Genomic DNA, 17045 nt, shown 5'->3' with positions numbered 1-17045 from the left:
TTCTCATTGATAAAAGTAATGACCGCAAATAACAGCATTGTAGCAGGTAAACACACACAAGGAGGTTGCATCGCTCTCCAACTACAAACAGACACAATGTGACTAGAAATGATAGGTAATCTGCGCGTAAACATTAAATCACTCTTTAACTGTGATTCAAACACAGTTAAATGTCGGCTGACTTTCTGACTGACTCTGTTATTTATTATTTATTACACCTGAGTCTAGAGGTCTCTGTATACTCACTGTTTAACCGTCATTAAAGCTGCATTAAGGACACTATGTTGAGCTGCTGAGTGCAATGTCTTAAACTTCCTGCAGAGGGAGGAATGTCATTAAACAAAGTGAATATGTCAGAAAAGAAGTAGGGAGGAGAATATAGATACTGGTAGATGACAAAAATATGAGTGATCTGATTACAATCATATTTGATTCTTTTTTATTGATATCCTGAAGGAGGAGATGCTTCATGGTAGAGCTCAGACATGATTTTTATGTCACTGTATTTAATAAACATAAAGCACCTAACATCAGGCTACAGTACACTGCTGACTTGAGAGATTATATACCAATAATATTCTTTCCAGTTTTTTATATTAAATGTCATGACATTCATTCATTCATTCATTCATATAAACTTTGCTTTTCAAAAAGCACATGAATTTTTATAAACAAGCTAAACCCTTCAAAGAACACATTTCAAGCCTCAATCATCTAATAATAATAATGATAATAATAATAATAATAATAGTTAAGCATTGTAAATCTCATTGTTTTAACTGTTTTGGTGGTTTAAATATTCATATTAATATGACTGTCTTCATGATTACCAGAAGTGAATCAACAATTTCAGAGATGATAGTGATGATTGCACTCACCACTGCTCCTTAAATCAAACATTTTGATGACAAACACTTGTTTCTTAGCTGAGTGCCTTTCCTTCCACAACAGTGAAAATGTCCTGTAAGGACTTGTGAACACACTGCAGGAATTCATGGACATTGCGATCCGTGTAGCTTGACACAGTGCAGCCAATCCAGTCTTCATGGACACTGTAGAAAATACCAAAACCATCAGGCACCTCCGGGCCAAGGCAACTAGAAATCGTTGCAGGACTAGTGAGGGTGCTGGTGTACATGGTGGGGATGTTAGTTATGGCAATGTACGCTGGATCTGTGTAAAAGCTGTGCAGAGCCTGGTTCTTTGAATTGGCCAGGTGTTCCAGGGCAAACAGGTGAAACTCAAAACCTTGACCTAGTGAGAAACAAAAGCAATGGTGAGTTCAGCAAGACCAAAGGGTGTCTGTGTGTTGTGAGACCAATTCCGAAATCCCCCAATTCTGAAGTCGTTATCTTAGTAAAAAATATTGGAAGATATTAACTGGAAACATTATTTCCTAAGCACCTTATAACATTACTAACGGGAGGAATATCTTACAGTGAAAGTGTAATGAAAATCCTTCAGGGCATGTTTTCAGAAATGTGTCGACGGGACAATACTTTGAATAGTTCACAAATATCACAATCGTAATCCTTCAAAAGCAAGTAAACATGTCATATACACACCCATAGAAGCTTCCTTAACGAGCTGCCGATGATATTTAGAGCACTCGGTCAGCATGGCCTGTAGTTGTTCCACGCTGTGTTTGCCTGGCTGGTGAACAAAGGCGTGTGAACATCGTTGTGTGTGAATGGTGGCTGTGTGGATGCTGTCTGTGCGGCCATGTCTGAACGCTGCAGTGCTACAGGCCTCATGCGAGGTAACCGTCTGCCCATACTGCCTCAGGAAAGCCATTTGAAAAGCCAGCTGGACCGACGGTTACCTCATGCGAGGTAACCGTCTGCCCATACTGCCTCAGGAAAGCCATTTGAAAAGCCAGCTGGACCATAGCGTCTGGAGTCAACTTGTTCTTCTTTAACTGTGCCTTGCCTTTCTCGAACCTGAGGTTATCAATGCTGAGTTTTGATACAGTTGAGTCAAAGTTGTCCTTGGCTTTTTTGATGCCACTCTCCAGCTCGCTGTCCAGGTTGAACTGCAGTCTGTGCACAGCAGACGCTGAATCCACAGCAGCAGCAGCCGAGCCCGGGTGGACCTGCGGCCGCTCCGTCATATCTTTGAAGATCTCATTCTGAAATCGAAGCATAGTTTTCCCGTCGCCCCAGGAGTGCTCCATATTAATGGCTGCCTGTCCGTCTTTGGTCAGAATGAGATTGAAGGACTTGTCGTACCACCGGTTGCAGCCGTCGCCATGCAGCGTGTTGTGGTAGAGGTGGTTAACGTCCCTCATGCTTTCATCGTCCAGACAGAGACAGAAGAGAGCGCTGTCAACAATCCGTAAAACCTCTGCGTTTCCAGCCGCTATCAGTTTGTCTCTCAGCCCGGCCCACACATCCCTGTCCTCACTGGTCAGGACCCCGAGAGGAAAAGCAGCTGCTGGCGTTGGGTCGGACAAAATGTACTTCAAATGGGACTGAATCTCTGCAGGCTTCACTAGATTCCCGTCTCTTTCTACAACGTCAAACACATACATGTTGCCTTTCCTCATCACGAGGAGATGTCGCGCTGTCTCCTCTGTGAAGAGCTCATCTCTCCCAATCTTAGGGATCCGAGTTGTGTTGAAGAGGCGAAAGTACTGAGACATGTCCAGGGGGGAAGCATTCACCATGTAAGCTCCATACCAAGACAGAGAGGACGGGACCCAGCGGATTAACCTTTTGAAACCATCTGTGTCACTCTTTGCTGGGTTGCGGTGGACAACCTCTGGCTCCAGAAATCCAGCTCGTAGTGTTTTCATGAAGCGGACTGCTGAACACACCACATTAGTTGCCCGCACAAGCTGGTCATTGTACTCCGTTTTCGGATCGGGCTTAAACATCACAGCAGGGTTGATGTTCAACACCAAAGGGACACGAGTACAAAGGTACCTGTCAAACCATGGTACTGAAAGAAAAGGAGTTATTTAACCACATTCAATAGTGATTGTACAAATATGAGATGCATTCAAATTCAGGGTAGTTATCAGAATGGCAGATTAACCTGAGCTGTAGCTTGTGTGCTTATTGTTTTTGTCCTGAGCTACCAGATCCTCCTGCAGCTGCTTCCCCACACCGTTCTGGAAATCCAGTGCAAGTTTCTCTGTTGTTCTAAGGATACACAATCAAGATCGTTCCAAATAAGATTTAAGTGAGAATGGATAAGCAAGTTTCAAATATGAAATCGTTGATTGTCTTTCAAAAAAACTTACCTGAACTGTTCATCATCCAACAGAGGCTTCTGGGCAGCTAAATACCTTCTGAGAGTATCCGCCAGCTTCGGTATGGGTAGCCTTAATGTCACAGGGCAGAACTGATGATTTGTTTTTATATTTGACACTATTGATGGATTGCTGTGTTTTTACTGCATGGATTTGGATGAATTGTTTGGTTTTATACTGCATGCTTTTATATTAACCGCCTTGTACATGTGCTCCCAGTCACTGTTACTAATAACCACCTGATAATCTGCACCTGTCCCAGGCTTTTCCCCCATGACATGCAAGGTTTTCCACCAATTGGGGCTCGGAGACTGAAGCAAGGGGCAAATGATGCGGCTCTGTGACGACCTCTGTTGCCGTCTAAGAGGCGGAACATTCTGTCGCTGCTAGTATACTTGGACAATATTATAATTTACTCATCTGACTTCTCCTCTCATGTGCAGCATCTACATGAGGTGTTCCAGAGGCTCCTGTGTATGTGAGAGCCCTCATGTCTCAGTATAAGCTTGAGGGTTTAAAGTGGACATATGTCAGAGTGAAAATCCCCAGGTAGTCTTGTCGAGTTCCCCTCGAGTCAGGATCTGCACCAACCACACCATTCACTAGGTCACACATGCAAGGGTAAATAGATGCTCTGAATTAGTCATGGAATCTATGTCTATACTCTTAGCTTTTTTCATATTTTCAAATATAATAATAATAATATAGAAGTACTAGTTGTATAAGCTGTAACACAATGACGTGTTTGTTAAAGTGCACATCATTACTGTTAATACTCCATACCTGAGCTGCACCACACCTTTCAGGGTTATTCGGGGTTGGAAATGGATGTTCGGTCAACTTTTCAACGACTACATGAATCTTTCTTCGGTGATCCAATATGAATTCAGACATCTGTGTAATTACTTTTGAAAGATGTAGTTAAATGGAGAAGCTGAAATAAGACAGTTTCATACGTGTCTCGATTCCTATTGGATCATCTTAGAAACATTCATGTAGTTGATGAGAAGATGTTGAACAAATGTCCCTTTCCAATCCCGAATAACCCGATTAATAATTAAACTTATTACAGGTGGTAAATTACTCAGTTACTCGTTTACATGTGTCAGTCAACTGTAATGTGAAAATGTGTTTGTGGCTCCTTACTTGGGTAGACTCTTCTGGTAATGCATCGATGGTACAACACTTCGGTGCAGATACTCTGTTGAAGGCGTCCTGTCGCTGCTGTAGTTTCTCTTACTGAAGCCCAGAGCAGCGGCTCTTAAAGTCATTCTGGAGTTCCTCAGAGATGAAACGCACTGCGTTTGAAGCAGACTGATCATGATGGCGTTGGCTGGAGATCCCAATACCTACTGTGTTGTTTTCTGATGAGACACCTGTCACTCCAGGTAACAAGTCAGAGACAGAGAGCACACTCACCTCCTCGACCCTCACGAAAGGATTCCAGGATGTCTAAACTGGGAAGTGAAGAAGGCCTCTGGGCAAACAGTCATCGAGAATGCAGATGAAGTCTCAAATATTGACTTGAGGTAAATATTACGGGCCCTAGTTTCGTGGCGCAGCGCAGGGTGGCGGAGCCGGCGCAATGCAAGTTTCGACCCGCGCAGCCTTGCGCACCGTCAGTTTGGCAGTTTGGTGGATCGCCTGCGCCAAGATGGGTGTGGCGGCGCAGCAGTGGGAGGCGTCACAGATTCAGCTTGGCGTAGCGGAAGTTTCGTGGCAAAAAGCCTCGCCGAGACTGCGCTGAAAGCTCGCCAGCTCCAACCTGGTCTACTTTCGGCGCAAGGCGTAAATAAAGTCCATTCATTCAATGCGAATCACAGCTGGCGGAGTGGAAGTTTGTCTGACGGCGCGCAGTGCGCACACGTCACCGAGACCTCACAGGCAGGTTTCCACAGTTCCAGGCCCATTTAAATGCAATACATAATCACAACAAACACTATTTAATGCAAGTAATTGAATCAACACGTGAATTTATATCTATATAGATTGTCCCGTCACATCTGACGTCAGATCAAAGGCGGATGGCACGCGTAGCGGAAACTCAGCCTCTCGGACCAAAACATCTCCCTCTCTCTCTCCTGTTTTTTATAATATGGGCATTGTTATTATTATGATACGCGCGCACAGCGCGTGATGCGCGTGGTAGGAGCGGCGGCGCTGCTTCTGTCATCGGGTTGTCAAGTGACGGAACTTGCACTGAACCTCCCCTAACGCATTAAAGGAGAGGAGAGGAGCTCATTTGATTGGTGAAGATCTGAATCGGCTGTATTAATCCCAGTCCACGCCTCGTCTCCTCCTCGTCTCCCACTCACGCCTTCTTCTCCTCCCTCTTTCCCACTTGCGCCGGTGGGCGAGACGGGAGGTGTGCCTGCGCGAGCCTGCGCGGTGCACGAAATATGCAAAGTCCAGGCGGACACACCCCGTCGGCGCGGCGCAGGTGCGCTGAAAGCTGACTGCGCCTGGTCTACGAAACTAGGGCCCTTCATCTTAAACAGCGCAAACTGAAGAGTCTAAAATCAGTGTAAGCATAACCACCATTAACAAAAAAAACGTTTAATGATGCGTGACACATTTCCCAGTACGTCATCCAAGTATAAAAGTTGCCTCATTGAATCCCATTTAACTCCAAGGTTCACCATCATTCAAAATGCAAGCAAAAACACCTGATTGTCATTTTGACAGTATTTTAAATTACATTTCCCTTTTCACACAAAGAAAAATAATTATAATACAGTTTAGGTTCAGGTAGTATCAAATAGGCTTTTCAATGTGAATCTAAAATTTAAAGTCCCAGTCGGCAACATTTTTTTGATCATATTCACCGAAGTCGACACTACGCTCCGATAAAACAACATAAATCATCCGGTTTTTAGAAAAAAAGCGCGCCTCTACGTGCACATAGAGCCTGTTGTTTGTTTTGTAAAATATCAACAAAGCCCGGGGTCATCCTGTCCAATCAGCACACAGGGCTGTGTTCGTGCACACAGAGCCCTTCTTCCTTCGGGTCATACCACTATCACAGGGGGGAGGCGTAGGGAAGTAGGAACAAGCTTCTAATTCCTCGGTTAAAAACCAAAACGAGAATGTCTAAAACAACCAAGGAAAAGAAAAGAAGGAAAAAAAGAAAGATTGCGAGAAAGGATGGGCTAAAAAACTGGGGGGGGGGGGGGGGGGGGGCGTTTGATCCTAATGTGTGTGCAATCCACTGCACCAATGATGTTGGGGAAAGCTGTAACAAAAAATAGTCAGTATTCAATTGTGACTGATCAAAGTAGAAACTAATGGTTGCACGTTGAAATTGAGGTTGCCCGTAATCTTGTAAAACTCCTCCTTGATGTAGATAGGTCTTCTGTGGATGCAGGGAAGGTGATAAATATGCAGGTGAATGACTTCAGCGCCAGACAAACACGTCTTATTGTGTGGCAAATGGTTCCTTTATTGAGGTTCTCTGCATCCCCAACAGAATAAAGGAAGCTCCCACTTGCAAGAAATCTCAATGTAACACAGACCATCTGTGGTACAGTGAGAGCATGGCTTCGTGCTGTCTGGTGCTGTATTTTTGGACTCAGCAGCCTCCATAAATATCTCAGTCCATCACCTGAGAATCTGTATCTCTCAATGAGATAGTCCTCTCCAAAGGCCAATGGGTCTGACCTGTCCCGGAAGACTCTTTCCTGCCTAAATGCTTGTCTGAGGATTAGGGCTTCCTCATCCAGTACATCCTCCAAAAAAGGACAAGCCATTATGTAGAGAGAACAGGTGAAGGAGTTGGACATACAGTACATACATACACATATATATATATATATATATATATATATATATATAAACAGTGTTAAAGTAAATAGAACGTTAAAGTAAATAGAACGGAGCAAAGCTCCCCATAGTACGATAATAAAAGGTAACAGGGATCTTAGTGGGGAAAGTAAAAAAATTGAGGAATCCGAACAGATCCAACGACTGCTCCTCTGGAATCTGTGTCCCAATGAAAATAAATACAGTACACTTCTGACTTGAGAGATTATATACCAATAATATTCTTTCCGGTTTTTTATATTAAATGTCATGACATTCATTCAATGGTTGGCTATATATACTTTGTTTTTCAAAAAGCACATGAATTTTGATAAACAAGCTAAACCCTTCAAAGAACACATTTCAATTCTCAATCATCTAAATAATTAAGCACTGTAAATCTCATTGTTTTAACTGTTTTGGTGATTGAAATATTCATATTAATATGACCGTCTTCATGATTACCAGAAGTGAATCAACAATTTCAGAGATGAGAATGATGACTGCACTCACCACTGCTCCTTAAATCAAACATTGTGATGACAAACACTTGTTTCTTAGCTGAGTGCCTTTCCTTCCACAACAGTGAAAATGTCCTGTAAGGACTTGTGAACACACTGCAGGAATTCATGTAATGTCTTAACTCTAACTTATATTATTATTATTGCTCTAGATCGGCTCTGCTTGTTACTGTGCAGCCTCAACACCTAAATAGGAATTAATGCAGACAGGCTTTTAAGCTTAAAGTCCCATAGACTAGTTAACTTTTAGATTGCAGTTTCCCTTGAGCGGTTGTTCTCCGTATATGGGTCATTCCGTGTCATTTCATCAAATGCCTCCCACCTGACCATCTCAGAATGTTCTGAACAAATTCAAGTACAAAGACACTTGTTAATAGGAGAAATCCAAAATATTAGGTCTCTACTGTAAACAGTTTTCTCATGAAACATCATTGAATGAAGGGTAGTTTTGGCATCATGCTCTGAAAAGCCATTTTTAAACAGCAATATCTGGAAAACTATCTCACCTGTGGCCTTCAACATTTCTACAGTGTATATCTGTTACTAATAGCCTCCAGACGTGGAATATCGGGGGTGTAGCTCAATGATAACCTAGTATGGTAGGTACTTAAAATCTGGCTTGTTGAAATAAAGTAGTACATTTGAAGAGTGGCTGAGCTCCCATTTTTGCAGATAAAAGACTTCTATCACTTCCGCCTCTATCTCTGGTGTTAGCTTAAGCATTCTACAAAATATGGTCTCTCTCAGATGATTAGTTTTACAGATATTAAGGCTCAAAAATGGAAGTAAACACATATTTGCCCAACTTCAGAGTCATATTCCAAAAAACTGACAACAAGTATTAGGTCCAAACTTACTTTTTTTGAAAGATCATAATCTTGTTAAAATCATATTAAAAAACCGGGAGGGTAGCTGATGAATGATAACCTAGTACGGTACACTCTTAGAAATAAAAGTGCTAAGTAGAACCATATAAGGTTCTTCGGCTTGTCCTCATAGGAGAACCCTTTTTGGCTCCAGGTAGAACCTTTTATAAAGGTTCCACCTGGAACCCTTTTGGAAGGTTCTACCGAGAACCCCAAATAAAGGGTTATACCTAGAACTGTGTGCGTAAAGTTCCACCCAGAACCCCCCATGAGAGGTTCTACAAAGAACCCACGAAGGGAGTTCCACTAAGAACCCTTTCATATTTCAAGGGTTTCATCTAGAACCTGCACAGGGAGTTCCACTAAGAACCCTTTCATTTTTCAAGGGTTACATCTAGAATCCACACAGGGAGTTCCACTAAGAACCCTTTCATATTTCAATGGTTTCATCTAGAACCCACACAGGGAGTTCCACTAAGAACCCTTTCATTTTTCAAAGATTACGTCTAGAACCCACACAGGGAGTTCCACTAAGAACCCTTTTATTTTTCAAGGGTTTTATCTAGAACCCACACAGGGAGTTCCACTAAGAACCCTTTCGTATTTCAAGGGTTTCATCTAGAACCCACACAGGGAGTTCCACTAAGAACCCTTTCGTTTTTCAAGGGTTTCATCTAGAACCTACAAAAGGAGTTCCACCAAGAACCCTTTCATGTTTCAAGGGTTTCATCTAGACCTCACACAGGTGGTTCTAAAAACATCCCTTTTCAAAGGTTTTCACAAATAACTGTCTTGTCCTCTGAGGGTTCTATAAAGAACCATATTGTATTCTACATATCAGTTTAGTTCATATTATATTGTGGTCATTTATCATGTTGACATTGAACAAACATTCAAAACATTTTAATGAGAAAAACATTTATTTAAAGATAGTCCAACAGAACAGACTGTGTAGGTCCCAGGGGAGAACAGGTCAAAAGTCAGCACAGTGGAATCAGCAACATGACAGGCCAGACATATCATGCTGTCCTCAGTCGTGGATTTGTGTAATCTCCAGCAATGGTGACATGGCAGAAAGTGGAGACAAAAAAGAGTTTTAGTTCCATCAATCCAAGGTGCACTTACTTCGCCTTATTGTAAGCTATCTACAAACAATAAAATAATGCATGGTCCAATGAAAGGAATCAGAGTACATACTGTACGTAGTAATCGTGACAGTGGAACAGAATCATGAGAAAGTGAGGGAACCCCACAAAGTTTTCACATTGATTTAAATAATGTTAAAATACTTTTCAGTGTTATGTAACAAGTACTCAAAATGTTACGTATTATAACAATAATGGAAATCTCAGCAAAACCCTCTTTTTCAAGCCAATGGCACACTTCGGCTTTTCGTCCAAGCTGTGTAAGTCATTTCTACAAGAAAACAAACAAGCAAGCAAACGAACAAAACATAACAAGAAACAAATGCTTAGTCCACCTTTCACCATAAAAGTCCTCAGCTAGGGTCAAGCATGCTGAAATAAGATATTATATTTAGCTCACCTTGATTCTCTGAAGTTTCTTCTGTTCTCTCTCTCTTCTGTTCTTCTTTGTTCTGTTCTGTTCACAGTAATCACTATTGGTATGTCACACCTGGTTTGTAGAGGGGGAAGACTAGACCATAGGTGCAATCCATGGGGCAACCAGCTCTTAACTCACACATGACAGCCACCATTGGGCCAGCTCCCAGGCCCAACACACCAAACCTCTCCCTTTCCCCGGGGAGATCAAGGTTCAATTCCTGGCATCAACAAACCCTGATGCAGTAGCCACAAAGTCAGCATTACAATATGATTTTTTTTTTAACATCAGTTAAGGCTTGGCCTCTGACATCAAAGACCTTCCTTTATCACTGAACTTATGTGCAGCTTCACAACTTGACTAAGCCAGTCAGCAGGGTAGAGCAGCCATGGGATGAGGCCAATCATGGAAAAGTATGAGGAGGAGACAAATACATGAGTAAAATTGTCTGTAAAATAAGTGTTTAATATTTTTCAAATTGTCTGTCACTAATCCACACATCACCTCAGTAGGCATTAACATGGTCACTCTGTCTGACTGCATCAACCAGGCCTTGAACTCACAACCTCAAATTGTATCTCTAGATCATGTGACTTGTAACAAACTTTCAAAAGCCTTTGTCCAGTGAATAGTATAGCTCACTTAAATGCCCCAGAAAGAGGGGTTATATCCTTGCTGCAGGGACCCTGGGTTAAATTCCCCTCGCTGCTTCTTTGCTTTGTGTCATTTCCTCCTGAAGAAGGGAGTAGTGTAACTAAACTTTTAAAAAATAAACACAATTATAGCTGCGTCGGGTCCAGACTATTTTTGGCAACTTTAGGCAATTCTGAGCAACAAACAGGAGAATAGGAAGGCAAGACAGTTGACATTGTAATGTTGCACATTTTGCACCAGTTGAGGCTGAAATCCACAATTTCTGGAACCAAAGACCATTGTCTATCGCACTGAGCTAGTGGCAACTCAACTGTGGCTTCACAAATTGACTAAGCCATTCACAGTCAAAAATCAGTGTCTGAGGTAAAATTCTGATATGTTTTTGTCAAACATCATCTACCCTGACTCTAAAATTTTGTACATTTGTTTCACAAAGACTACAAGGTATTTTGATGTATCACCATTATCACGCTTGCTGGGGCTTGAAACCACATCGTCTGGCACCAAGAACCAGCTCCTAGCCAACTGAGCTAATTGTCTGGAAGTGAAATCAGCAAGGTATGATATCTCTCAACATGGGAATTGATACTGTGACCTAAAAGCAGAAGTCGCAGTTTGTACAGACAGAGCTAAACAGACACATGATCAGCTCCCTCTGTCTGACCACTGACATGAAGGAGCTGTCAACCTGGCTGTGTGAGTGAGTGTGGCGAGTCAGAGGAGTCCATGCTCTGCATGTTCTCCTGGATAGCTCAGTGGGTAATGATACAGACTTAGATTTGGAGGGTGGGGGTTAAAATCCCAGTCACAGCTAATCTTTGATAAAATAATAAAGTATTTGTTTCAGTTATCTTAACATTGAAGCTTTCTATTTGGCCGCTGCATTAAGCAGCAATCACTGGCAATGGCTCAATCATTCCTTTCTTTTGCACTTTGGCAGTCTATTGCTCAGTGTATAGTCCTATTCATTCAAGAAATATACATTGAAAATGTATGTGTATGAGCGCAGTGTGAGCTTCTCTACAACTGCACTTTTTGACATCTAATTGTTTGTAAAGTCTTATAGAAGCATAGGGATTTAAGTTACCACAGCACTTTAACTTTTGCTTGATTCATTTGTTTCATATCTGACAGGGTGATTGTATTTGCTTTGTTTTAGCCAAGTCAGCGAGTTTCGATCTTCATTGAAAAAATATGTTATCATCATATCCGTGGACTTGTTTCCAAAATGAAATGTCTCGCCAAACCTTTTGTTATTTTACTTCACTTCCAGCTGGGTGTATATTACAGATCTGCTGTGTTCTGTGATCTCCACTAACCCTCCTAAGAGACTTAGGAATGAGATGAAAAAGAATTAGACTTATCGGCAAAACTAATGGGAGTGTTATATGAATGTGTTGTGACTGACATTCAGAAATACCTGCAGTCCTTGCAGCGCCTATTCCAGCATAGAGGTTACAGAGCGTATAAATTATATTCATTTCCACTGTATGACCTACATAAATAGCACTACAAATATTAAGTGGAATAAGCTATGTAATTTGCATTTGCATGTGATAGCTTGACATTGTGTCCTCCTTGTATTGGATGTAAGAAATGCTAATGTCATGACCTGCAATTAAAGTTGTTTTGTAAGTTAAATCGTTGCATAAATTGTATTATTGCTTTAAAAGAAACTAGTAAAATGAATTACTACCCAGATATTAACTGCTTAGTCTCCGGTTTACTTGTAACAAACAGAGTACTACTAACAAACAAATATGTTTTTTTTATTTTTTATGTTCCGTTATTCCTCGGAGGGAACCCCCTGCGGTGGAGAGATGGGGTGAAATGTGTATTTGCACCAGTCCATGTGAAAATGACATGAGTCTGCACATGCCATTGAAATACCCAAATATATATAATACATAAGAAACATCGAGGTAAAATGGTTGGGAAATGCTAATAATGTACTAATATGAAAGTATGCGCAATGTTTTCGCGGGGTCCGAACAAATAATAATATTAATATTAAGAGTGTTTGTTGGTATGTGTGACCTCTGCTGTGCTCATCCTTATTGTCTGCTGTTTGTCTCAGAGGATAGGAGGGGCCTGAAATAGAAAACCCAGAAGCAAGCCGAATGTAAGTCAACCTCTTTTTTATAGAAATCTGTTAGTATGTCTGTTAACGTATATTTGACTTCCTGTTATGCTCACTTGACTCTGTTCTAATGATGGTGAACCATAGTGTTGCTTTGGAACGAAATAGTGACTATTAGTAACCCTATTCAAAAAGTGTTTTTGAATAGGGTCCTTAAAACTGATCCCGGTGCAGCGGACCTTGTTTTTTAAACAAGTTTGAGATGATTTGAATTATTCAAGGAGGACAGTTCAGTTTGAAATAGAAAACAAATCATCAGAAAACAAGATAGATATGGTTAACTACAATTAAGGAGTCACGACAACGTCAATAATTATTTTAATTCTGAAATTGATCAGAAATGTATCAAAAATCTTTGGGGAAGCTTTATGTGAATGAATCTGAATGTTGACGTGTTGAAGCGTTTGGATTTTACAAAGAAAGACTAGAGAGACTAGAAAGACTAAAGAGTCTAGAACGACTGGTGTTAGGGACCTAACCGTTAGGACTACACAATGCGGCCTACAAAGCCTACACATGCGGCCAGGACAAAGGGACAAAGGGGATTAAAAACTACACCGCCATTTTAGTTTCACATCTCACCCAGGTGAGAAATGTGACGACACACAACTGGTGCCCTATTGGCTGACAATCTTCAGGGAACCCTGGGGGGTCCCCTGGAGCGGCCTAAGCTATATAATCCGGCGCCGCCGGAGGAACGCTCTCTTTCCATCGTAACTCACGTTACACCAGGAGGTGAACATTACGTCTGCAGCGTTTTCCTTTGTCCTACGCCGCAGTCTTTCCCCCAAACTCGCTGGACGAGCAACAGTTGTTTTACCCCTCTTTTCCTCTACTCGTTTTATTTTTCTTTTGTTTATCATTTTGGATCCCGAGGAGACCACCGCGACAGCGCGACTCTCCCGTTCCCCGCGGTAAGAAGAAAAACTTTCTTCGTCCCAGCTGCCAGCAGAACGGATAACTCGACCCGTCTTTGTCTGAAATCAGCTGACTAAATCGCCGAGCCCCGCGATTGTTCCTCGTTCCCTGCAGAAGGAAGAATAACTAACGGTTTTCTTCAACCAATTGGATCCGGCGCTGAACGAGCGCCCACGAACTACCGTCCGTTGCCGGCGTCAAGGAACGCCATCACCGCACGGGACGAAACCCTCACATCGACGCATCTCACATCGACAAAAGTAAGAGGCTATTTGTCTGGGCAGAAGCAGAGATTCGATAGTGTAGGACGTGCTTGTAATTCTTGTTAATGTGTTTTAAGTTCTGATCGCGGTCATGTGCTGCTGTATTTGAATGCTGATCGTGTACCCACGCCGCTGGGTTGATTTCTGTAACAGTGTTTTTGACTAACCTCCGCCATATTCGCGAGCTCAGAAAGCCTCTACTATCAGTTAAAAGACCGGTCTCGTGGAATAAACGCCAGTTCATTCACGCGCGCCCGTGTGATAGCAGCACGCCTTCTGAGCCTCAGAATATCGCTCGCGCATTCTCCCTCTCTTTGTTTGTGTCCCGCTAACACACACACACACACATATACGCCGCACACACGAGTCCTAAGCCAGCTGTTCCCGGCGGACGCTAGGGACATAGCTACATCTGGTGGCTGCATAAGGCCATCTCTCTCTCTCTCTCTCTCTCTCTCTCTCTCTCTCTCTCTCTCTCTCTCGCTACTCCATCGGACGTCAGTGGCTCCGCCGCTGAACGCTGCGAGGAATAGCTCCATCTGGCGGCCGCACATAGCCATCCCTCTCTCTCTCTCTCTCTCTCGCTCTCTCTCGACACACACACACGCACACACACGCACATGCGCACGCACGCACACTCCACGTGTGTCTCTCCTTCTGTTTAGCTTAGTTTTGTGTGTTAGGTAGTTAGGTAATAAGGCTTTGTTAATTGCAGTGTTATTGATTGTGATCATTATTACTGATTTTAATAAATCTTATTATATTATAACTAGCGGTCCCTTGTGCTTGTTGTGTATATGTCACTGGATAACAGCAGGTTGTGAAGGCTAGTGCTTGAATTTCACGCCCTTCTTAATTGTTAGATTGTTTTTATGCTTCCATGCCAATGATCACGATGATTGGCATGTGAATATAAGACCTTTATATTGAGACTGAATACAGTTTAAGGTTATCTTTTCCCTGATCCCAGGGTGGTGCCCCGTTTATTCATGATTATATCATGATAATATATTAAATATAATTATTAATACCGATAATCATATTGATATTAATAATTAACTGTTGATAACCAAATCTGCTCCTGCTACAACCCCAACACTGGAAAGACTAGAGAGAGACTAGAAAGATTAGAGACTAGAATGACTAGAAAGATTAGAGAGACTAGAAAGACTAGAGAGACTAGAAAGACTAGTAAGATTAGAGAAATTAGAGAGACAGACTAGTAAGATTAGAGAAATTAGAGAGACTAGAGAGACTAGAAAGACTAGTAAGATTAGAGAAATTAGAGAGACTAGAGAGACTAGAAAGACTAGTAAGATAGAGAGACTAGAAAGACTAGTAAGATTAGAGAAATTAGAGAGACTAGAAAGACTAGAGAGACTAGAAAGACTAGTAAGATTAGAGAAATTAGAGAGACTAGAGAGACTAGTAAGATTAGAGAAATTAGAGAGACTAGAGAGACTAGAAAGACTAGTAAAATAGAGAGACTAGAAAGATCAGAGAGAATAGAATGACTAGAAGCTTTATAGTGTTGGAGGCCGGAGGGCTGGAACTGGAATGTGCATTGAAGTTTCTGTAAAGCTGAAAGTCGGCTGATTCATTACTACTGTGTAATGCTTTGGATGCTGCACAACAGGAATGAGTGACAGAGACTATATTATTCATCATTTACGAGGGAGTTTGTTTTAATTGGGAGAATAACGTTGCTAACCAACAAACAATCCTGCCAAAAAACAGGTAATTGATAAAAGTAATGACCGCAAATAACAGCATTGTAGCAGGTAAACACACACAAGGAGGTTGCATCGCTCTCCAACTACAAACAGACACAATGTGACTAGAAATGATAGGTAATCTGAGCGTAAACATTAAATCGCTCTTTAACTGTGATTCAAACACAGTTAAATGTCGGCTGACTTTCTGACTGACTCTGTTATTTATTATTTATTACACCCGAGTCTAGAGGTCTCTGTATACTCACTGTTTAACCGTCATTAAAGCTGCATTAAGGACACTATGTTGAGCTGCTGAGTGCAATGTCTTAAACTTCCTGCAGAGGGAGGAATGTCATTAAACAAAGTGAATATGTCAGAAAACTGTGAGACAAGTAGGGAGGAGAATATAGATACTGGTAGATGACAAAAATATGAGTGATCTGATTACAATCATATTTGATTCTTTTTTATTGACATCCTGAAGGAGGAGATGCTTCATGGTAGAGCTCAGACATGATTTGTATGTCACTGTATTTAGGGTCATTCCGTGTCATTTCATCAAATTTCTGAAAATCTTCCCACCTGACCATCTCAGAATGTCCTGAAAAAATTCAAGTACGAAGAAACAGTTGTTAATAGGACAAATCCAAAATATATGGTCTCTACTGTCAACAGTTTTCTTATGAAACATCATTGAATGATGGGTAGTTTAGTAGGTTTTTGGCATCATACTCTGAAAAGCCATTTTTAAAAGGCTAAATTTATCAGTAGCATTTAGTCACATGTAAGTCTTTGGTAAATGGTAAAAAACACAATTGAATTGCCCTCCTGTGATGTTTACTAGTAGGCTGTTAGGACATGCAGTACCAAGATCGGCCACAAAAACCCCACCAATATCAGGATTTTAAAAAATCACTGCGACAAATTGAGGCAAAACACCCTCCCGGTGTTTTAATATGATTTTAACAAGAATATGATCTTTAAAAAAAAGTAAGTTTGGACCTGATACTTGTTGTCAGTTTTTTGGAATATGGCTCTGAAGTTGGGCAAAGATGTGTTAACTTCCATTTTTGAGCCTTAATATCTGTGAAACTAATCATCTGAGAGAGACCATATTTTGTAGAATGTTTGAGCTAATACCAGAGATAGAGGCAGAAGTGTTAGAAGTCTTTTATCTGCAAAAATGGTAGCTCAGCCACTCTTCAAATGTACTACTTTATTTCAACAAGCCACATTTTAAGTACCTACCATACTAGCTCATCATTGAGCTACACCCCTGATATTTCATGTCTGGAGGCTATTAGTAACAGATATACTCTGTAGAAATTTTGAAGGCCACAGATGAGATAGTTTT

General features: G+C 41.5%; 1 protein-coding gene across 1 annotated transcript; it reads right to left on the bottom strand.

The window, feature by feature from the left end:
* Positions 1-922: 922 nt before the first annotated feature.
* On the bottom strand, positions 923-4575 carry LOC311031469 (carnitine O-palmitoyltransferase 2, mitochondrial-like; the record flags this gene model as incomplete). Its single annotated transcript, XM_084037774.1, has 6 exons — positions 923-1254; positions 1566-1749; positions 1823-2940; positions 3037-3143; positions 3245-3325; positions 4400-4575. The coding sequence occupies 6 exons, from the start codon at positions 4573-4575 to the stop codon at positions 923-925; spliced, it is 1998 nt and encodes a 665-aa protein (XP_083893900.1).
* Positions 4576-17045: the final 12470 nt, after the last annotated feature.

This window comes from Eutrigla gurnardus (genome assembly GCF_963514095.1).
Source record: "Eutrigla gurnardus genome assembly, chromosome: 20".
Classification (NCBI taxonomy): domain Eukaryota; kingdom Metazoa; phylum Chordata; class Actinopteri; order Perciformes; family Triglidae; genus Eutrigla; species Eutrigla gurnardus.
Note: the sequence above shows the minus strand (reverse complement) of the source record. Positions and strands in the feature narration are given on the sequence as shown.